Here is a 22,312-nt window from a genome sequence, read left to right on the forward strand (position 1 = left end):
TGCTGGTGCCTCAAGTGCAATCTGTACAAAAGAAAATCACCTGGAAGCACAGCAGTGTTAACAACTCTCTCCCCCACCCACAGCAGCCTTAAAGAAACAGCTCCAGGAGGCTCACATTGCTGGTGCCTCAAGTTCAATCAAAACAGAAGAGAAAAGCCTCCATCAAGATGCATAACAATGTTTGGAAGCAACGAACTCGCCCACCACACACAGCAGACAGCTCCAGGAGACTCACATTGCTGGTGCCTCAAGTTCAATCAATGCAAAAGAAAACCACCCATAAGCACAGCAATTTAACAACCAAACTCTCCCCCCCCCCCCTTACACACAACAGACATAAAGAAACAGCTCCAGGAAACTCACATTGCTGGTGCCTCAAGTGCAATCTGTACAAAAGAAAATCACCTGGAAGCACAGCAGTGTTAACAACTCTCTCCCCCACCCACAGCAGCCTTAAAGAAACAGCTCCAGGAGGCTCACATTGCTGGTGCCTCAAGTTCAATCAATACAAAAGAAAACCACCTGGAAGCACAGCAGTGTTAACAACCAACCCCACCCACCCACCCCCGCAGACTTGGGGGGTCTGGATTTCCCCCATTCTGCATGACATCACCTCCCTTCATGGGTCAGCCCGGTTTCAGCCTGCTGTTTCCCTGGGTTATTTGGATGCAGTTTTGCCTTGGACTTAAATTGCCTTGACTTGAAAGCTGAGAAAATCCAGAGTGATATTTTCAATGAGTCTTGCGAATTCTTTTTGTTATGTTGTCAGGTAATTTTTTTCTTCTTTGTTAATGTGATCTAAGATTTTTGCCTTCAATTCTTCCTGTACAGAGGTGCTGTACTGGCAATGTCTCACTATTAATTATTGTTTTTTCAAGAGCAACTTCATTTTTATGGCCTAGGTCTTGGTTGATTTCATTTATTTCTTGTTCTTCATGTTCCTCCTCTGAGTGGCTGTTGCTCCTTATTTCATCTATCTCTGTTGCTGTGAAAAAGTTGTTTTGCATGATAGAATAGCACTGATGGTAGAATCAGAATACTTTTGATGGTAGAATCAGAATACTTTTCTTTCCATATTTTAAGCATCTGTTCCAAATATTCATGCTGTTCAGGCCTTGATTCAAAATAACATTGAGTGATGATTCTGTTTTGTTCCAGAAGCCCCCCCCCCCCCCTTTGTAGTTGTCGTCTCTTCGCAGGTCCCTGCTCTGGTTACTCTATAGAAGATCCTGCTTCCAGTAGCATATCAGGCCTTTGCCTCTGTCCTGTAGCCCATTTTTCTTTAAAGATCCAGGAGCACCAATGTCTGACATGGTCTTTGTTAGCCCTGGTACAGACTTTGAATGTGATTTTCTCACCATATGGAATGGGGGTTTGGGATGCATTTAGTCTGAGTCCTCAGCAGAGGCCTGTCCACCATGGGAGACCCTGCCAGCGGCTACGGGGCTGATAGCAGAGCCCTCCGCTTCACTGGAGCACACAGGCCCCACCAGCATGACAAACTAGCGGCCCATGGGAGTGTTGTCATTATTTTATGTAGTACTGTCAATTTACAAATGACTTTAGAGAGTCAGATACTCAGCTAAGAAGTCCCTATCCTAAGGGGCTGACAGAGGAAATGCACAGCTCAGAACCATTTTTCAGTAAAAATGCACATGAAAGCAGATTTGAATTTGCAATTAGTCCCGTGGAAATCCATAAGTGACCCTGGAGTCTCCGTATAGGTCTAGCACTGAACAGCTCCAATTTCTAGAGCAAAGTAGTTTTCAAGCTCCATGAGTGCTTGAGCTGCATTGCAGGTCTCAAGTTAGACAAGCCGGTAACGCAAGCAGCCAAAAAGGCCCACAGCTCTGGGATCTGTTGCCTGGGCCTAATAGCCCCCCCCCGCCCCCCTGGCTGCCAGCCGGCTCCTTGAGGCCCACCCCAGAGAGGCTGGTGCTTCAAACGCTGCTTGGGCTTCTTAGCACCCAACAGGACCACGGTTCTCTCCGCTGATCATCTTTTGTTTGTTTGGTTTCAGACTGCAGTTAGTAAGGCAAGAAGTGTAGAGGAGATGCTGGCAGATTCGATCAGTCACTCACGGAAGGTAAGGAAATATCGGTGTGTTTTTGCGAGGAAGGTATTCAGATGGAGACTAGTGCAGCACAGTGAATACTGGCATAAGCCATATTCGTAGCACAGGTCAAGGTCTTAAGTTGTGGTGCTTCCACATGGCAGGTTTCCCTGCAGCTTCCCTGCCCCAGTACTCCAGCAGCAGCTACCACAACTCTGTGCCACCAAGGGCTTCTTCAGGTTTTTATTTTTAATTGTCAATTGAGTATTGTTATATCATGGTAACAATCTGTATACTGAGCTCTCTGAATTCCCAGTTGTAATTTTTTTAAGTAAGTCTCTAGGTGCTTTCTTTTTGGAGCTATGCCTTTCCCTTTGTATCTCCACAATGAAAGAGGCCAGAGACTTACATTTAAAGAAAAAATAAAAACTGGGAATTCAGATAATCTGATACATAGATTCAGGTCTGTAGCGACAGCGGTGCCAAAAGGACAGTGCCCCATAAATCATTTCTCATGCCCCTTTAATCAGCACTAGGGGTTGATGTGAAACCTCTCGCACGTCTTTCAAGTGTAAAATTTCTACGTTAAAAAGGAAGGAGCGGAGGTAAAAAGGCATGAATCCCATCATAAATCCTCCAAGGGTGCATTCTTTATGCAGTTGGCTAGAACAAAACCAGCCATTGACAGGGCTGAAGAGTCCTGATTTTAAAAGGTTCTGGGGCCAGGTGGGGATGGAGTCAGGTTTGGGTTGCCAACTCCCGACTCTTGACGGGGTGCCCTTAACACCAGCGCCAGCTGCCTGGCTGTGACTCTGGATGCCTCCTTATCAATGGAGGCCCGGATCACAAACGTTGTCAGACTGGCGTTTTCCCAGTTATACAAATATAAAGCCACCAGTCGTGATAGTCTGACCCGCAATCAACAGTCATAAGACTTATAAGGAATGATGTACATGTATTGTGCTCTGAAGCATTACAATATGATACACAACTTAATAGAATTTATAAACCAAGGTACGTCGTCGTCTCCGGATTACCAACGTTTCAAAAAATGAATCTTCTTCAGGAGATATTATAGAGGTGCCAAAGCTCTCATTTTCATAAGTCTTAAGCATATACACAATTCAGATAGGACGCTAATCTCAATTAACACGCAGGACCCAGAAAAAACACTGCATGTTAATTGAGATCAGCGTCCTATCTGGAGATGTGAGGGATGGAGCCTGGAGAGGGTGAGGTTTCAGGAGGCGTGGGCCCTCGGACAGGTACAAAGCCATAGACTCCACCCTCCAAACCAACCATTCCCTTCTGGGGAACCATAGTTGCCAATCTCCAGGTGAGGGCTGGAGATCACTCAAAATTACAACTGTTCTTTAGGTAGCAGAGATCAGTTCCTCTGGAGAAAATGGTGAACTCAGTGTCATTATACCCTGCTGAGGTCGCCACAGCAAAGTGACACTGAGTGTCCAAGGCCGGGGCACCCACCCAGAGCCTCTTTCTAGAGGCCGTTGTATTTATTTCCACAACAGGCCTTTTTCCTAGTGTTTGAATAAAAGGAAACACATGTCACATGTGAGTAATTAGCAGAGAGGGAGGCAATGGATGCACTGAGCATTTTCTTCTACGTGTAGCAGAGGAAAGACGCACAAATGAGGAGCGCCACGAGTCAGAGCCAGGCGCAAGGAGAAGCACCCCCCAATCTTGCTGGCAAGTCAACGCAGAATGCAGACAAGGAGGATCCTGTTTGGCTGGAATCCCGTAAGCTCTCTGATGTGACCCCCGAGGTCTCCGGGTGAAGGTGCACCGTGGTTTCGCGGGTGAAATGTCACCATGAGAGAACTCTCCTCCACCATTCTCCTGCTTGAAATGTTCTCCTATGCGATGATTTCTTCAGCACATAATTTTCAGAAACCTTTGGGAGGGGACCAGAGCTCAGTGGAAGAGCTTAAGGCAGCAGCACGTGCTATTTCTCCTTCCCCTTTTGTTCCTCACAACAACCCTTTGAAGTAGGATAAGCTGAGATAAAGTGACCGGTTAAAGATCACCCAGGGAGTTTCATTACAGAACTGAACCAGCTCTCCCCGGACCTAGTCTGAAATTCTGCATCACTGTACCACACTGGCTGTCTGCAGTAAACGTCCGCCATTCCCAGTTAGGAAGCATATTCAGCATCAGGGCTTGGAGAAGACCTCTGCCTGAGGCCCCGGTGCAGAACCTTCAGGCCAGTTTGGAAATCCCAGAAAGGCTTGGGGGCACCCCTGCAAAAGGGTGTTGAGAGGGTGATCTCTGTCGTGTGTCCAAATGCCCTCTTCCCCCCCTTCTTCTGCACTGGCACTGTGAACTGCCTGGGTATCGTTGCTGCTACCCAAAACTGGGGGGGGGGCAAAACCCCCTAAGGGGGAGGAAGACACGGTCAGGGGGAAAGGCTGCTGGTGGGCTGGGAAATGTGAATGTTCTGACCCACTCAGCGGCCATCCAGGCATCACTGTAATTTTCCCCAAAACTTTGGAGCGAAAGGGGCTTGAGAAGAACAGCATGAGGGCGGGGGGGGGGGGGTAAAGGTGCATGCGTGTGCCACAGAGCTGTAGGGAAGCAGGGGGGAAAAGACACATTTCCCGAAGGCACTGAATTCAAAAGGCAGAGAGCGCCACTAGGCGGATGACCTCTTTAGCAAACAGCAACACTGATTCCTGGTAGTTGAGTAGCTCTCAAAGACCGTAACTGTGTGTGCCACGAAAGAGAGAGAAATGCCTGATGGTAACTTTTCAGGGAGTTTCACAAGCATTCCAGTTTCAGAAGCTTCTTAGGCTCACTAAACAAAACCAGATCTATGATAAGCCAAGACCGTCCTGTCGCGTGTGCATGACTGACATTAAACCGCAGTTTGCCTGGCCAAGACCCACTGCCCGTCAGACCAGAGAGGACTGGGCTAGTGAGGCACCCCAGGCCTGACCTGCTGACCCCCTTTGAGTGTGTGTTGCTGGTGCTTCGTTCCAGGCTCCTGGACTTTTCAGAACAGAGGTCTTGTGTGATGGGGTTGCCCCCACCCCCACCCCTCCCTGCCCACGTGCAGCCTTGGCCTTAGCGGTGAAAGGCGGGAGGGCTCCATGACACACGGGTCCTCCTCTGCTCCTCAGCCGCTCCCCTCCCCAGGCTTCATAGGCGAGACACCAGCCTGTCCTCAGCTTTTGCCCTGCAGGCGGGGGCATGATTTGTGGGGGCTTCCTTCCCCCTCCCCAAGTGAGGAGTACCCATCAGGAGGCGGGCCCATCCTCTTCTGCACCTGTGATTGGGAGCTGCAGGGGGGCGGGGACTTAGGCCTGACGTGTCTGACATGTGTTCTTCCTTCCTGGTGCCCCACCATGGGGGCAGGAAGTGGCTATGCTGGACCTCTTTGGCAGGCTTCCATCAAGAGCCCCACCTGGCCCACCGCTGTTCAGTGGGGGCTGAGGACTCCCTTGAAGCCAGAGACTGGGGAGTCCTCCCTCTCCATGCCACACTCCCCGGCTTCCGTGGGGTTGGACGGGAGGCCCTTAGTGTGCCCGATGATCCCGTCTGGCTCTGGAGGGGGCAGGCCACAGGCTCCTCAACAAAAAGGGTGCCTCTGCTGAGAGGGATGCCCGCGCCAGCTTCACTCCTCCCCCAGGCCCAGTGGTGGGCCTCCTTCTCAGTCATCTCCTTCACCCTCTGGGTTGGTCTGGGATGTTTCTTGCTGATCTCCTGAGCTCTGTGATGGGTGACTGTAGCATATAGCTGTGGGGACAGTTTTTGCGGGTCTTGCGCTGCCGTGATGTGCTGTAAGCTGTCTCGGGCATCATTTGGAGGAGGGGGTTGGGGGCTGTTCATTCAGTGAGCACATTCTAGGCCTTCCCCAAAGGGCTGGTGAACAGTCTTGCTCCTCTGGTTGCAGTGAGGCGATCCAAAGCAGCCGACGAACGGCGGCGTTCCCTCGCCAAACACGCACGAGACGACTACAAGAGACTCTCATTGCAAGGCAAGAACAAGGGGAAAGCGGCAGATGTTTCCAGGACCTGCAAGACAGGGGAGCAGAGACGGGTGCTCCCTCCTGCTCCTCCTCTGCCACCGAAGCCCAAGACCCTCCCTCCCAGTGCCAGGCTAGCCAATGGACCACCAGCCTGGTGAGTAATCTACTTTAATTGCAGATCTTAATTGTAAATTATGAATTGTTTTAACTGCAAATCTGCATTATTGTAGACCTCTGTCTTGGTACCCACCCTGAGCCTACCTTGTGGGGAGGGCAGGACAGAAGTCTAACAAAATAAATAAATAAATAAGCCAACGGTCTGGCCAAGATGGAGGGAGGGGGGATAGGTGAAGCCAGGAGTGTGGTGGTATATCCTGCTGGCCGTGCTCTGGTTGTCTGTCTCTTGAAGACTTTGCAAGGTAGGCAGAGAATCGCTTCACCCGGTTGCAGGCTTGTGTTGAGCATTGCCTTGTGCCCCAGCAGCTTAGCCAGAACCTGAGGGGGACTTTGGCAGAGCTCTGCTGCGCTCGTGTCGTGCGTCCTTGTGCTTGGCGTGGGATGCAGTTGAAGCTGAGAGAGCTCGAAAGGGCCCCCACAGAGTGCTTCCGCGTGATCTGACCCTGCTTCCGAGGGCTAAGCAAACTGCCTCACAGCTGAGATGATGGGTCAGGTGAAGACCAAAGGCACGGAGCGTGTGTGTGGAGCAGCAGAGCTCTGAGACAGAGTGGGTAGGTTTGTAGTATGGAATGAGAGACAATGCCAGCAAAGCAACAAAGGTAACATTTGTAAAAGGCAACAAGAGATCTTTATTTGTTAAAAGTGAACAAGTGAGGAACCATCTGGGTCTGGGGCATGCGGTCTGCTGAAGGACTCAGGTGCTCTTTTGCCATGACAGGAAGCCGGGGGTCCAGAGGAGCGCTTCCACTTCTACACAGGAGAGCATCGTTCAGTGGTTCAAGGCCGAGCAGCTCCCTCTCCGTGCGGGCTTTGAGAAGGCGGCAGACCAAGTGGCTCCCTGGTTCCACGGTGAGAAAGAAAGGGGCCGTGAGCCAGAGAGGGCTGGCCGGGCGGGGTGGGCACACTTTCCACTCTTTGCTCTCGTCCTCTCAGTTCATCTCTCCCAGTTGAAATACTGCCTGTAAACACTTTGGGGCAGATGCTTGTCCTTCACCTGACCGGCAACTGCCTTGCTGCTATATAAATAATCGGGGTCTTCTTGGGCCGTCCCCTGCCGTGGGAAGGGTTCCCATGCCATCCGTGTCCTGGTGATGGGAACAAATCCCATCAGCAGAGCAATCCTCCGATCCCACCATGGTGGCTGCACGGCCAGCATCTTGCATAAGAAGCCGAAAGAGCCCAGCTGTGCCTCTTCCAGCGGCAGAACTGCTCCCGAATCTATGGCTTCAGCACTAGCCCTGCGAAGGCATCATGCGGACTGTGCCCACACGTCAGCCACGTGTGGAAGGAGCCAGTTCCCAGGCAGCAGCACTAGCACGCCCCCAGAATACCACTGTGCCCCACCAATCGGACAAAACTGAACCTGGGAGAGATGAGCCCAGCACTCTTGGCCATTTCAGTCACTGTGGCAGACGCAAAAAGGAGGAGTCCTGCAACCAATGCGCTCTGGGGGTCCCCACTGAGTCCTGATCAGAAGCCGGGACATGGCAGCCCCCAGAGGCTCTTCCAGTTCCCGTGTTCCCTCCCCCTTCCCCTTTGGCGTAGGAGGGAGAAGCTGCAGTCCCTCTCCCATCCATCGCCTCTGTGGGTGTCTTCCTGCAGTCTCTGTCTGTGCTGTTCTCCCCAGAGACCAGCCTGCAAAGCAGAACAGGCTGGTAGGTGCCTGTTGGCTTGATTGCTGCCTGGCAAGAGCTGGCCCTGCCCCGGGTGGCCCCATCTCTCATCAGATCTCAGGAGCCAAGCAGGGCCAGCCCTGGTGAGTAGGGCTTGGAGGGGAGACCGCCCAGGAGGGAGCCCAGGGCGGCTCAGCAGAGGCAGAGGCCAGGGCAAGCCCACCTCTGGAAGTCACTTGAAGAAGAAGAAGGATTGGATTTATACCCCGCCCTTCACTTGGAGTCTCAGAGCGGCTTACAAACTCCTTTCCCTTCCCCTCCCCACAACAGACACCCTGTGAGGTGGATGGGGCTGAGAGAACTCTGACACAAACTGCTCTTTTTCAAGGACAACTGTGCCAGAGCTTGTGACTGACCCAAGGTCACATCAGCAGGTGCAAGTGGAGGAGTGGGGAATCAAACCCGGGTCTCCCAGATTAGAGTCCGCACACTTAACCACTACACCCAACTGGCTCTCTTGATCATTTAACATGGCCTTTTCCACTGAATGTACTTCATAAGATGGGCTGTGGCCCTGAATTCTGGAACTGGATGCAAGCAAAGATTTTAAGAAATGGAAGATCAACAGAAGCAATTTCAATCGAGCAATGAACACGCCAGGGATTTTATCCTAGCAATAAAGAGTTTAGTTACAAAAATCAGGCAAGACACAAGGATCAAAGGAATAAAAGTGGATGATGTAGAATTTAAAACGAAAAGCTATGCAGACGATGTTGTTCTAACAGTCTTGGATTCCCCAAAATTGTTACAGCACATAATGGAACATATTGAAGTATTTGGATCCTTCTCAGGATATAAAACCAACAGGAAGAAGACAAAAATGATAATGAAATTCTTAACGCAGCAAGAAGATATTATAAAGTGTATAGAATGTACAGTAGCCACAGATTCCTTTAAATATCTGGGAATGAATGTGATGGGCAAAACTGTAATCTTTAAAAAAAATTATTATTAGAAGACCTGGAAATTGATACAAGCAGATTTCTCCAGATGGAAAAAAATCTCATGGCTGGGAAGAATCTCTGCAATCAAAACAAATGTCTGGCCAATGTCTGTGATGCAGCAACAAAAAAAGCTAAAGCGATCTTGGGGTGTATCAACAGAGGCATAACATCCAAATCGCAAGGCATCATAGCCCCGCTATACACTGCCTTGGTCAGGCCGCACCTGGAGTCTTGTGTGCAGTTCTGGAGGCCTCACTTCAAAAAGGATGTGGACAGAATGGAGTGAATGCAGAGGAGAGCGACGAGGGTGATTGCGGGCCTGTGAGGAAAGGCTGAGGGACTTCTTGGGAATGTTCAGTCTGGAGCAGAGGAGGCTGAGGGGGGACAAGATGGCTCTCTTGGAGTATCTGAAGGGCTGTGTCACTCAGAGGAGGGCAGGGAGCTGTTCCTGTTGGCAGCAGAGGACATGACTCACAATAAAGGCAGGAAGGTACCAGCTGGATATTAGGAAACACTTTTTGGCAGTCAGAGTTGTGCCACAGTGGAATCAGCTGCCTGGGGAGGTGGTGAGCTCCCCCCCCCCCAGTCTTTAAGCAGCGGCTGGACAAACACTTGCCAGGGATGCTCTCGGCTGGTCCTGCATTGAGCAGAGGGTTAGACTAGACGGCCCATATGGCCCCTTCCAACCCTGTGATTCTATCTATGAGTCTCTATAATTATGCTACATAATCCCTCTTCTCCTTTTTGTATCCCCTCTATACTATGGATTTGTTTTCTAAAAAAGATTGTATGTGTGTGTGTGTGTGTGTGTGTGTGTGTAAACCCTAACCCCCGCCCCCAATACTCTCAAAAGGCAGCAATAGTACTAAATGCCAGATTAAAAGTCCCCCTGCCACACGGAACCCTGCCCTCTGCCCCTGGGCCCTCAGAGGTCCGGGGGTAGGTCTCCAAGGATGGTTATTGTTCTGTGGCAGAACAGGCCAGCTTTGACTTCCAGGCCCTGCCCTGCCCACCCTCTCCTAGGTGTTGCCAACTCCTGGATGGGTTTATCGTTTCCTTCCACTCAGGTACTCACAGTCACCACCTGATTGATTCAGGGATTTCTTGCTGAGAGGAGCAGGACTCTCAACTTGCCTTCCAAGTTCAGAGAGCCAGTTTGGTATAGTGGTTAAATGCGCAGACTCCAATCTGGGAGAACCGGGTTTGATTCCCCACTCCTCCACTCACAGCTGTTGGATGACCTTGGGCAAGCCATAGTTCTGTCAGAGCTGTCCTTGAGAAAGAGCAGTTTGTGTCAGAGCTCTCCCAGCCCCACCTACCCCACAGGGTGGCTGTTGTGGGGAGGGGAAGGGAAAGGAGTTTGTAAGCCACTCTGAGACTCCAAGTGAAGGGCGGGGTATCAATCCAATCTCTTCTCCTCCCCCTCCTTCTTTGACATTGTGTGGTAACATTCTAGCATTTGTTACCATAGAGTTTTGCTTAAAATGCTAGAATGTTGCCGCCCGCATGATGTCCCTGGCGTGATGATGTCATGTTCGTATGATGTCATCACATCAGCGACACTGCTGTACAAGGAGGCTCTTTGTGGGTGGGGCTTCCCCTGCTGGCCAGTGGTGGCCTGAAGCCCCAAAAATTGGGGGGAACCCCACCCGGACCAGGGGTCTGGGTACAGTACTAGCTCAGCAAACAGATTTCAAAAGAAAATTGGTCATAAACGCAATCCCCTTTCCCTGTTCTAGACGTACCCTAACTGATGTTAAAATAGGGCAGGCACTAATGATCTTAGAAGGTAACAATGTTCCTATCTGTGTCTCATTACTCGGGAGACTGCATGGTCAGGAAAAGATGGCCGCCTGCTTGCAGACCAGAGCTCAAGAGTTGTCCATCCCCCAGTGCAGCATTCCAACGAAGAGAGAGCCCCTTCACCTTGCAAAGAAATTTTCTTAACTCCCTTTTTCTACCCATTTTACATCACTCCCTCTACCTCCTTGACCTGGTCCGCCCAGGTCGCAGGTGCCTCCTGAGAGCCCTCCTGGAAGGCATCCTTGGAAATCGGGAGTCCTCCAGGGCCCATCGAGAAGGCGCCAACATCACCTTCTATTTATTTATTTATTTATTATTCAGATTTGTACCCCGCCCTCCCCCGTAGGGCTCAGGGTGGCTTACAGGGCAAGATATAGACAACAATACAAAAATAACAATATATCTGCATTATAAAAACGTTATATACAGTTTAAAACCCATCCTATATCACATAAAGTGCTCGGTGATAACTAACTTCAAAACCCAAGATGGCGGGACAGTTCCAAACAATTCTTGGGAGACAGTCTATAGGGGAGGGATTTCTCTATCTTGGGGTGGGGTGGGGGTGGCAGCAGCCGAAATGGCCCTCCCACGGGTCCAGGTCAGATATATTTCAGGTAGGACTGGTCCCCCCACCCGAGAAGGCCTCATCTTAAATCCCAGGCAGATTGAAATGAGAGGAAGATGTCTTTCAGACATTCAGGGTTGCTTTCATGTTAGACCAGTAATGCTTAAACACCTAATGGGCAGCTTCACCAGCACTTAGTCGGCACCATTGAACAGTCAACCAACTGTATTCACACAGCTTATCTATCCATTCATTTACTTAAAACATTTCTATGCCGCCTTTCCACTCAAATAGGGTTCCCAACATGGTGAACATTTCAAGCATTAGAATAATTCCGACATTAAAACCATCCGACAGTGTTTAAAATACAGATATATAAAAATATTTTAAGCAATCAAATAAAACACATAAACACATATAAACATACAAACAAGGAGGGGGAAAATAACAGTTAATGAGGGAATGCCAAACAAAACGAAAAAGTCTTCACCCGCTGGCAGAAGATGATGATGGACAGAGACAGACCAATCTCCCTGGGGAGGGAGTGCCAGTTGATTGCCCCCTGCCTAGCCTGGGGCGGCAGGGCCTCCCAAGACGACTGGAGTGGGCGGGGAAGTTCGTATGGGAGGAGGAGGAGGTGGTCCTTACGGTCTGCTTGCCTCAAGCCATAGAGGGCTCTAAAGGCCAATGTCAGCACCTTGAATTGGGCCCAGAAGTAAACTGGGAGCCAGTGTAGATGGAGTAAGATTGGAGTGATGTGGTTCCTAGAGTCCAGTTAACGTTCTGACTGCAGCATTCTGTAACAACTGTAACTTCTGGACAGTCTTCAAGGGCAACCACACGCAGAGTACACTGCAGTAGTCTAATCAAGATGTTCCCAGGGGCAGGCACCACAGTGGCAAGATTTTCCCCTCCCTGGAAGGACTACAGCTGGCTCACTAGCCAAAACGGGTGAAAGGCACCCCTGGCCAGTTCTGCCACCTATTTATCCAACAGAAAGGTTGAGTCTAGCAGCAACCTGTTCCTTTAGAGGGAGTGCATCCAGGACAGGAGATGTCTCAGTTTCCATGTCAGGCCATTCCACCACCAGTAGGACTTCTGTTTGTCAGGCTTATGGTTCAGGCTGTTAGCTCTCTTCCATCCCAAGGCTGCCTCCAGACACCTTTCCATAGTTTCCAGAGCCTCTCTGGGAACAGCTGGAAGTGCGAGACAGAGCTGAGTGTCATCTGCATATGGGTGGCAACTCAGCGCAGACCTCCGGGGTGACCCCTCCCTCGGCAGCTGTACACAGATGTTGAAAACCACGGGGGGTGGGGGGAGGAGCCGCCGCCACCCTCCAGCGCCGCCCACTGAGCCCCACCTTCCAAGTTGAACCAACCCACCTCAGAGCCCTTCCTCTCCGTCCCCACCCCAAGGCAGTCCAGAAGGGTCCCCTCATCAAAATAACTGGCGGGAGGCCCAGGAGAACAATCCGGCTCACTCACTCCCTGTCCGTCTCCCAGCGGAGGTCATCCAGCGGGGCCACCACGGCCACTTCGCTCCCACAGCCCGTCCTGAATCCAGACAGGAGTGGATCCAGCCGATCTGCTTCCTTCAGGAATCGGTGAAGTTTCCTTTTTTTTTTGGTAAACAAATTTTATTTTCTCAGGAATACAACATATAAAACATTTCATTCTATCAATTGTCTACCCCATTCCCAGTTCCTCCCCTCCCTCCAATGGCTTCCCACAATGCTTCCACCCCTGCTCCAAATTACTTCATATCATCAACAATATCAGTTTTTCATCATTACAATCTAAAGATAACATCGTTTGACTGGAATCGGTGAAGTTTCCTAACCAGCACTTGTTCAGTCACCTCGCCCAAGGATGGTGTATCGGAGACAACCACACCACTGCCTACTTCAAGGCCAGGGCAGGAGTTTACCTTGCAAGGCTCATGGTATAAACCATACCAGGCCTTGGCTGTGTCCCAGCACCACCACCCCTGATCAATGTTCCCTCTGAGCTGTGTAGTCTTGTGAGCAAAAATTCTACTTTGTGAGCTACTGCCATTAAAGCTGTGAGCGAGCTATTTGGCTGCTGCTTAAATTAGTTTGCTCTGGAGCCATCCTTCCTGAGCCGAGACAAAAATGTGTGAGCCGGAGACTAAAAAACTGTGAGCTAGCTCACACTGACTCAGCTTAGAGGGAACACTGCCCCTGATCTTCCCTAGAAGAATTCCTGGCGTAATTTTCCCTTCACACTGTCTGAAAAGGTGAATTGTGAGTCATAAAATCTCCTATTGAAATAAATGCTGTTAGTTTTCAAAATGCCCCTGGACTTTTGTGCCACTTTGCTACGACGGACTAACATGGCCACATTACCCCGTTGCCCTCCTGTGGCTCACCTTTTGTCTTTAGAGAGCGGATCCCGGCACAGGAGAGCAGTTTTAACGAGTGAGGCTATGGGGGACTTGAAATATCTCCTTGCCAGGCGCTCCCAGCCTGAACCAGGTCCTGCACAGCTGAAATGACTCAGGGAGTTCCCAGGACCTCCATCTCCTCTCCTCTTATCCTCACAACTGGGGGTTTACGTGGCTGGAAGCAACAGCAGCAGGTCTGGTGAAGTGGGGGAAGAGGAGAGGAAGGCCCGGTGGGCAGAAGAAAAGCTGGGGGTGGGGGTGGTGTTCTTCTGAGTTCCAAGAAAAGGCCCACATGGTTGTTTTTCAGAGACAACCAGCCAGCAAAAATGGTTTTCTTATGTCCAACTGGTCTTTGATTTTGGAATGCAGGCATTTTGACAACAAAGGAGGCCGAAGAGCTGCTCAGCCATTCCGTGCCTGGGACCTTTTTGATCCGGGTCAGTGAGAAGATCCAAGGCTACGTCCTCTCCTACCTGTCCGCGGAGGGCTGCAAGCACTTCCTGATAGATGCTTCGGGGGAGTCCTACAGCTTCCTGGGGGTGGACCAGCTGCAGCATTCCACGCTGGCAGACTTGGTCGAGTACCACAAGGTGAGCACCTTCAAATGCTTTTGGTGGGCGGGGCCCTTTTCCCTCTGCGGGGAGCCAGGAAGGCGCTGGGTGTGGGGCGTCCCTACTAGAAAGTTCGGGCAGAGACAGGAGATCTGACTGGAACTTTCCACCATTTTGAAAAATAAATGGCAGCTGAGAATAATTCCAGTTTGGATGGGGTCTGTGCATGGGGTTGCCAACTCTGGCTAGGGAGGTTTTGGGGGTGGAGCCTGAGGAGGGCGGGGTTTGGAGAGAGAAGAAGAAGAAGAGTTGGTTCGGTACCCCGTAGCCCTTCACTACCCGAAGGAGTCCCGGAGTGGCTTACAATCGCCTTCCCGTCCTCTCCCCACAACAGACACCCTGTGAGGTAGGTGGGGCTGAGAGAGCTCTGAGAGAACTGATCTTGAGAGAACAGCTCTAAGAGAACTGTGACTGGCCCGAGGTCACCCAGCTGGCTTCCTGTGGAGGAGTGGGGAATCGAACACAGTTCTTCATATTCGAGTCTGCTACTCTTAACCACTACACCAAACTGGCTCTAGCTGAGGGACCTCAGCAGGCTATAATGTCACAGAGTTCATCCTCCAACGCAGCTTGTTTTCTTCAAGGGAATTGGTTGCTGTCATCTGGAGACCAGTTGTAATAGCAGGCGATCTCCAGGTCACACCTGGAGGTTGGCAACTGTGTCTGCACAGGGGAGACCGGGGGGGGTTATAAACCTTCCGCCCCTCCACAACTTCACGTATTAAAACTACACCCCTCGCATTCATCCACACGCAGCACTTTAATGAGATGTGGAGGGGGGGGGAAGGTGTCTGCATTCCTTCCTTTCCAGAACTCACCCCCGAATGGGGGCGGGTGCAGATCCTCCCCCCCCACCCCCGCTCTCCATCCTGGGACTGCCTCGTTGTGGAGGCTGGCTGGCTGGGCACACCGGTCGGCCGTTTAGCTTTTTTGAACACTGGGAAGGTCTGACTCTGGGTCTCCCCAGCACCTGGCCTGTCATTGTTGCCACTCATTTGTCCCTATTGCTTTGGGATCCCCCCCCCCCGCTTTTCCACATGTGTTTTGCTCCCTCTGGGACTGCTCGAGAGAGCAAAAGACATTGCGGGGGGGGGGATGGGACCCTGAAGCAATAGGGGGCAAGCGGGTGACAAAAGTGACAGTGCAGAAAGTGGCCTGGAACAGGAAAAGAGGCGGCCTTTCAGAGGCCCCGGGGGGGGGGCAAGGCCCTCGTGAGGGCAGAGTCACTCCTGAACGGCCATAAATCTGTGCAGACGGCCACCACGAAACCGAGAGACCCAAGGACGTGAAAGGGGCCTGCAGTCTGGACACTGCCATAAGATGCCACACTCAGTGGAGGTGGAAGTGTGCCACGCAGAGGGGGATTGATGCTCCAGGGCGGGTTTGGTCAGACCGCGGAGGGAATATGCCAGATGCAGGTGGGGCCAGAGAGCCTTTCTGAGGCTGATGGGCAGAGGAGGTTCTGAGCTGCCCCCTGCATTCCTCCTGCGGAAATGTACAAGTTGCCCGTGGAGATGGGGTGTGACTTGCACACACCGCTGTCAAAAACCTGCTGTGGTGGGTGGCTCTTAAAATCGTACCACGCAGCCCCACCAGACCTGATTGGCTGTGCCTCTGTGTGGCCCATCAGCCCTCCCGGCCTTGATGCAGGCTGCAGTGGAAGTGGTTTCAGCTCTCTGGTCCATGAATGCCAAAGGATCGATCCTCATCTGTAATCCGTTTCTTTGGACAGGATGAGCCCATCACGTCTTTGGGGAAGGAGCTTCTGTTTTTCCCCTGTGGCCAGCAGGGTCAGGAGCCCGATTACCTGGATCTCTTCCAGTGAAGCCTGCCGTTTTTATCCCTGGCCATGTAGAGGAATGTTCCTTGGTGTGGAGTTTTGGACTGAACCACAGCGACCGTCTTCCAGCTCTTCCCATGGCCTCTCAAGCTGCAGATATGTTTGATGATCAGGACATTAAAGGCTGGTCACTCTTGTCCGCTGACTGCTATCAGCCATTGGACAAAAAGCCCCATCAAGGTAAGAAGAAACAGGACACAAAATTCTAGTGGCATGAAGGAAAGGACAGCAAAACAAGCTCCTTGTGCAACGGCATTAAACTTCCCGCCATCTTTGTTCCTGCTAAAGCCTGCCATCGTGCACTGTTGAAAGGAGGTGACATTGCACATCTCCCAAGTATGAGTTCCACCATTTCCTGAAAAATACTTGAAAGGGTTGTCTTGTTGGTAAAAGACACCTGGAGAAATACTAAGAGTTGCCTTTGTAGCAGCCAGAGGGTGAGCACGCTCTGCTCCCAGAAGCTGGTGGCGGGGAGGGGGGGGGAGGGGATGTAATGGAGAACTCTCCGCCGTGGCCACTGAGACTTCGAAAATAAACCAGTGCCAGCATTGCCCCTCGGCTTGCTTTAGTCTTTCCAACGGGTCTGGCTTGCCACTGAGTGAGGAAGTCCCCTCTGCTGCTGGGTTGAGAAGAAAAACCTCAGTCGTCCGTAATAAAGATGTAGTGGATGGAACGTTTTCTCCGAGACCCGTTGCCTCTTCTTTGGCTCTTTTCCAGACAGCCACTAGACTTCCTTGTTGTTAATCATCAGTACGACATAACTGGGAGGAAAATACACTCTCCGTGTTTAACTGAAGAACAAGGCTGGAGTCCAGGCGGGCACCTTGAAGACCCACAGAGTGTAATTCTGGGCGCAAGGGTTCGTGTGTGTGTGTGTGTGCAAGCTTTGCATGCCATGAATGTGACTGTGTGGCTCTCCAAGGGGCCCGCCTGGACTCCGGCTTTGGTCTGCTGCTTCAGACCGACACGGCGGCCCCCACCAGACCCAATATCCAACGGGTGCTTCATGGAGGATTGGGGGCAGGACCTGTGGTGGGGCAGCTGGCAGGGCCCAGGGCTTCTGGTGTGCCCCCCGGCCTGCCCCCATGTGCTCCCCACGGTCCCAAGAGCAGGGGAGAGCCCGTTTATGGCCCCACGGGTATTCCTCTGCCCTCCAGTAAACCTCAGAGAGTCGCTTGCCGTGAAGTGGTGGCACAGCTTGGCAGAGGCCTACGTGCTGTATAGCCCTGGAAATAATTTCTGGAAAGAAAAAACGACCCGTCTTTCCCTCATAACTTTTCCAAATTTTATTCTTAAACACTTCTGCACAGACCAGCACAGCACCTTTTCCAACCTGAAAAGACACCCCGTGCCCCTGTTCGGCCCACTGGGGAAAAGGCCACTTTCTGGAGGTCTGTTTCTTCCAATGTTTTCGAGTGGCAGTGTGTGAGTCTGGGGAAACGGTCCCCCACCCCACCCACGCCACAGCCCAAATCCAAAAGCTACTTAGCAATGAGAAATGCACTGGCGATCCATTAATGTTTGCCTTCCTGCGTCTCATCTGGTTTGGTCCAGATGTTCCTAGATAAAGTGATTGTCTACTTTGTGGCTTCCTCTGGTTTAAAGTTGCCTGTATTCCTTCAGAGGCATCAGAACGTGGACCGCAAAAGGCAGGGGCTTGCCTGGGGTGCGTCCAGGCCTCTTTGTGAAGCTGGATGGAAGTCACCAGCCGTTCCCTCAAGGCCCTGCCTCTGGTTTGACTTCAGGAGAGTCACTGGTGACAACCGGCCCACCGGGTAGAATGGAACGCTTTGCATGATGTCATCACACACTAAGCAGACCTGAACAGTCCTCTGGCTTCCCTGGTGTTTCAAATACCAAAACAATTAACAACATTAAATTTGTTCTTCGTATCTTCTGTGTTGACTTCGGAGCAATGCAAGAGCCCAGAGCAGTACAAGCAATGTGTAGAGCATACGCAGCTTAGAGAAAAAAGCCTGAGGAAGGACTTGGATCACTGGAACATTTTATCTATCAGTCAATCACTGGAATATCTTCAAGGAATAGGTACCAATCCCCGGAACATCTCATTTCTCCAGATGTGGTTTTTGGAAGAAGAAGGAAAAAGACCCAACATTTTGATACTGTTCCTTTTACTCTTTAAATGAGTCAGAGTTTGGGGAGGGGTCAGGTCTTCTTAACGCTGGCTTTCTTTTTGCGCCGATGAGCCTCCATCTCCTTCCTGAAGACCAGCATCCCGAGCTGGCCATGTGAAGCTTCGTTCATGGCTTTGGACTGGATGCACATCTTGTATTGCTCCGGGGTCAACTCATCTAGACAGAACTTTTCATGCCAGAGGTGGAAAAGGCCCCGGGCTGGACTTCTGACCACCATGAGGTTGCTGCGAAGGTACTTCCGGTACAGGTGCACATCTTCCCCTCCCCAGCCTTTAATTCCAAGATCAAATCCTCCTGAGAAGAAAATACAAAGTATAATTAAATAGAGTTATATGGTAGAAGTTCAGGGGGGAGAGGGAACATAGATTGGGAAAGGCTTTTTGGAAGCCGGCTTTTGTGAGAAATTATTTATTAATTTTAAAGTTTTATTAGCCACTTTTCTACCTTACAGGAACTCAAGATGGCTTACAATGCAAACAGCAACAAAACACAATAAAATATATAAACACCACTGGTTTTAAATCATTAATTTAAAACTGGTGATCATAACTAGCACTTTGAATTGAACTTAGACTGGCAGCCAGTGTTCCTGTTTTGGAATGGGTGAAAGATGTGTTCCCATCGACTAGCCTCCAACAATGTGGGGATTCTGAATGAGCTGAAGTTTCCAAGTTGTCTTCAAGGGCAACCCAATGCAGAGCGCATCAAACTCGTCCTGACCGTGAGGCTGCAAAAGCACAGATCAGCGTAGCCAGGGCAGCTTGAGGATAAGGAGGGTGAGGGTGGCAGAGCCAGAAGCAGCTGGCAGGAAAGGGCACTCCTCCTCCTCCAGGCCACCGTACCGGCCGGTCTGTCTTGTCTGGATCCAGCTCCAGCTTGTCTGTTTTAGCCACCTGACAACAGCAGCCTCAGATCCCTGCCTCAGTCAGACGGATGCCTCTGGAGGCAAAGCTGATGAAATAGAGAGAGGTGGGGGGGTCATCTGCAGACTGGTGACACCCAACCCCAACGCTCCAGCCGATCTCATTCAATGGCCAGGTTGCCTCACCAAAATACTATGTCCCCACCGCCCCACCGCCGGCACCGGCTGCAGCTTTCAGGGGCCAATATGACCACGACTCCAAGCTTTTTAGTATGGAAGTCACAAAGCCAAGTAAAAGTGTCCACTGTCGACTGATCCTGAACAGGCAGACCCATGGAGAGAGCAGTGCAGCCCCCTCAAGGCAGCTGCTGTTGTTTTCAGGTTCTGGCTAGCAAAAGAGGCAAACCAGACTCCTCTCCCATTCCGCCTTATCTTGTGTTTCACCCTGTTTCTGCAAGACGGGATGCAAATGCTTCAGTAGCTGCTACAAGCCGGTGGTTCGAGGGCTACAGGGAGGTGGAGCAGAGGGCAGAGGGCAATTTGCATCGGCCCTCCTGGCACCTCAGAGGGGCTGAGCCGATTCTGAATAAGCACATAGAACTTTTTTTTTCTCCAGTATGGTTATCGTATGATTCTGAATGCATGCCAGAACTCTAGAAATGAATGTCCCCTTTGGAGGCAGCCCAGCTGGGGGCCAGTGGAAGGGTTTCTTACCAATGTTGATAAAATCAGAGTGGTATTGGCAAGTCATTCCAAACCCAAAGTCTCTCCAAAATCCGGTCTCCTTTTTAACAACCTGCAAGAGAAAAGTGTGCAGAAGTGTGCCGAGAAAGAGGCAACAACTGAGTCCCGTGCAGCCCCCCTTGTCCTTGGGACAATCCCTTCCCCATCACTCCCCTGGCCTGTGCGGCCCTTCCACCTTTGCCCTAACAGCTCCTTCATACACTGCATGACAAGCAGCTGTGGACACATTCCCCTGCCATGGCGGCAGCAGTGGGACTGGAACAGGCGGAAACGGCAGCCAAACACCCCAAGTCTCGCTCTGCTCGCCGCCATGCGAAAGTGCAGGTGTGATGAAGGCTGAGCAGTGCCCCCCCCGGCCCTGGTTCCCCCCCTTCTCTTCCCCTGCCGGGTCACAAAGGCCCAGTCTGCATCTAGCATTTGCTCCCCCGTTTTACCAAACCCAGGCTGGAGCAGGAAAAGATGCGGCTCAAAACCACCAAGGCCCTCCTGACTGCAGAGTCACCCTTGAACGGCCATAAATCCGTGCAAGCGGCCACCACAAAACCGAGAGATCCGAGGACGTGAAAGGGGCCTGCAGTGTGGACACTGCCATAAAATCCGGCACTCAATCAAAGTGCAAGTGGCATGCCAAGTAGAGGGGGGTTTCTGTTCCAGCCTGGGTTTGGTAAGACAGTGGAGCGAATGCTAGATGCAGATTGGGCCAAAGTAATACTAAACCCTGCATCACAACAGGCAAAAGAAAGGAAAAGCCTTTTAAAGGATACTCCAGCGACACCCAGCCCACCCGCCTTTAACGCAGGGAGCAACTGGGGTTGTTTTCCTCCAGAGTCTCCTGGGAAAAGCCCCAGGAGCCCCACCGGTCATGCTCAGGGGCTTCAATCCAGGGGCTTCCGTGGGGGGGGGGATCCCTTTGTGGTGGAAGCGGCCCTGGTCCTGCAAGAGAGAGAGAGTCCTGTTTTCCTTTTAACTATCAGCGCACCACAGTGTGTGTGGGGGGCCCCCTCTGGCCAGTGCAGTCTGGTCTCCTTGAAGCACCGGGCTGCCACGGAGAGAATACCTGCAGTACCAACATAGGTATCATTTTAAGCTGTTGCTGCCGTCTCCAAAGAGTTCTGGAAATTGCAGTTCAGTGAGGAGACTGAGAAGGCTTTATTAAAGACTCCCCAGTCCACTTCAGCGTAGCCCACCGCACTGGCAGAAACTGTGGATGGTGTGACCCTCCCAGCCCTCAAAACAGTGTACGGAATCAATGACAATATGGCTTCCCTTTGTGCCCATTTTTATCCCACCCTCTTCCTCCAAGAATGGCAGGATGGGATCTGAACTCGGGTCTCCCAGATTATAGCCCAGCATTCCTTCCCAGGACACCATCCTCCATCCCAGTATTTGCTGTCTTATTCTGTTCACAGAACGATAGTTCTCGAGCTTTATACAAAGAGGGAATGACTATTAACCAAGTTTGTAATGGAGAGAGAGAGACGCTCTGAGGCAGGAGCAGGTATGATTTATTTCAATTTAGTCACACATGATACCTTTCGTTCTGTTTTGGTGTGTACATCTTATAGGACTCATACCTCAAGAATGCCTTTACTGGGGTTTAGCAGGGAGGAAAAGCATTCCAGAATCCCTCCGTGAACACGGAATAGGTTGCCTAATGACCTGCTCCCAGTCTCGTGGGCTAGAGTCCTCGGCCATCCCTACGCTTCTTGATGAATCAAGTCTTAAAAGTTAACCCTGCCGTGGTTTAAGACTGGCGGTGGCTGTCCCTTGGGCAGGGGTATCTCAAGCCAGCCTGAGGGAGGGAGACGCAGACATCGCCTGCCTCTCTCTTTTGTCAGAGACACGTTTCAAATCTCCTAGAGACAACATGGGCCGCGGTGGCTCAGAGGTTAAGGGGCTGGGCTGCAGACCAGAAGGTCTGACTGTAGCTTGGCAGTTCGAGACCCGAGTGCCGCATGACGGAGTGAGCTCCAATCTCTGCCCCCAGCTCCTGCCAACCTAGCAGTTCGAAAGCAAGGAATTGCAAGTAGATAAATAGGTACCGCTTCGGTGGGAAGGTAACAGCGTTCCGTACGCCTCAGTGTTTAGTCATGCCTGCCACATGACCACGGAAACATCTTTGGACAGCGCTGGCTCTTCAGCTTGGAAATGGAGATGAGCACCACCACCTAGAGTCGGGTTTGACTGGCTTTTGAGCAAGGGGAACCTTTACCTTTTTAGACACAAGATCCGTAGTCCAGAACCAGCTGTTGGGTTTGGAGAAAGGCTAGATGGCCCCACCTGACAGCAATGCGGATTCTGTGAACTGAGGCAGATCATGAGAGGGAGGGCAGGAAGGGTTGCCTCAGGGCTTGGTTCTCATGGCCCTTTCTTACATGCCCAGGGAAATGCCGATCCGGGGTCAGCAAGCAATTTTTCTCCAGGCCAGTTTGGCCCCCAGGGATCCTGGAGAGCTGGGTTGTTGTTTTTTTGCCATCTTCTGGGCATAGAGCA

General features: G+C 51.4%; 2 protein-coding genes across 2 annotated transcripts in view; one reads left to right on the forward strand and one right to left on the reverse strand.

Moving 5' to 3' along the window:
- SH2D4A (SH2 domain containing 4A) overlaps positions 1 to 16,659 on the forward strand; it is a 39,471-nt gene extending 22,812 nt beyond the window's left edge. Inside the window, exons 4-9 of the mRNA XM_015407240.1 lie at positions 2,021 to 2,086; positions 3,685 to 3,811; positions 5,964 to 6,192; positions 6,934 to 7,064; positions 13,976 to 14,196; positions 15,950 to 16,659. Coding sequence (XP_015262726.1) covers positions 2,021 to 2,086; positions 3,685 to 3,811; positions 5,964 to 6,192; positions 6,934 to 7,064; positions 13,976 to 14,196; positions 15,950 to 16,042 — 867 coding nt within the window. The 3' untranslated portion in view covers positions 16,043 to 16,659. The remainder of the gene's footprint in view (positions 1 to 2,020; positions 2,087 to 3,684; positions 3,812 to 5,963; positions 6,193 to 6,933; positions 7,065 to 13,975; positions 14,197 to 15,949) is intronic.
- Positions 16,660 to 17,118: 459 nt separating this feature from the next.
- CSGALNACT1 (chondroitin sulfate N-acetylgalactosaminyltransferase 1) overlaps positions 17,119 to 22,312 on the reverse strand; it is a 36,407-nt gene continuing 31,213 nt past the window's right edge. The window contains exons 6-7 of the mRNA XM_015407251.1: positions 19,790 to 19,871; positions 17,119 to 18,507 (exon numbers count right to left, since the gene is read on the reverse strand). Of these exons, the coding sequence (XP_015262737.1) occupies positions 18,224 to 18,507; positions 19,790 to 19,871 (366 nt within the window). The 3' untranslated portion in view covers positions 17,119 to 18,223. The remainder of the gene's footprint in view (positions 18,508 to 19,789; positions 19,872 to 22,312) is intronic.

The sequence above is a fragment of the Gekko japonicus genome, unplaced genomic scaffold (genome assembly GCF_001447785.1).
Source record: "Gekko japonicus isolate JY-2015 unplaced genomic scaffold, Gekko_japonicus_V1.1 scaffold2741, whole genome shotgun sequence".
Lineage (NCBI taxonomy): Eukaryota > Metazoa > Chordata > Lepidosauria > Squamata > Gekkonidae > Gekko > Gekko japonicus.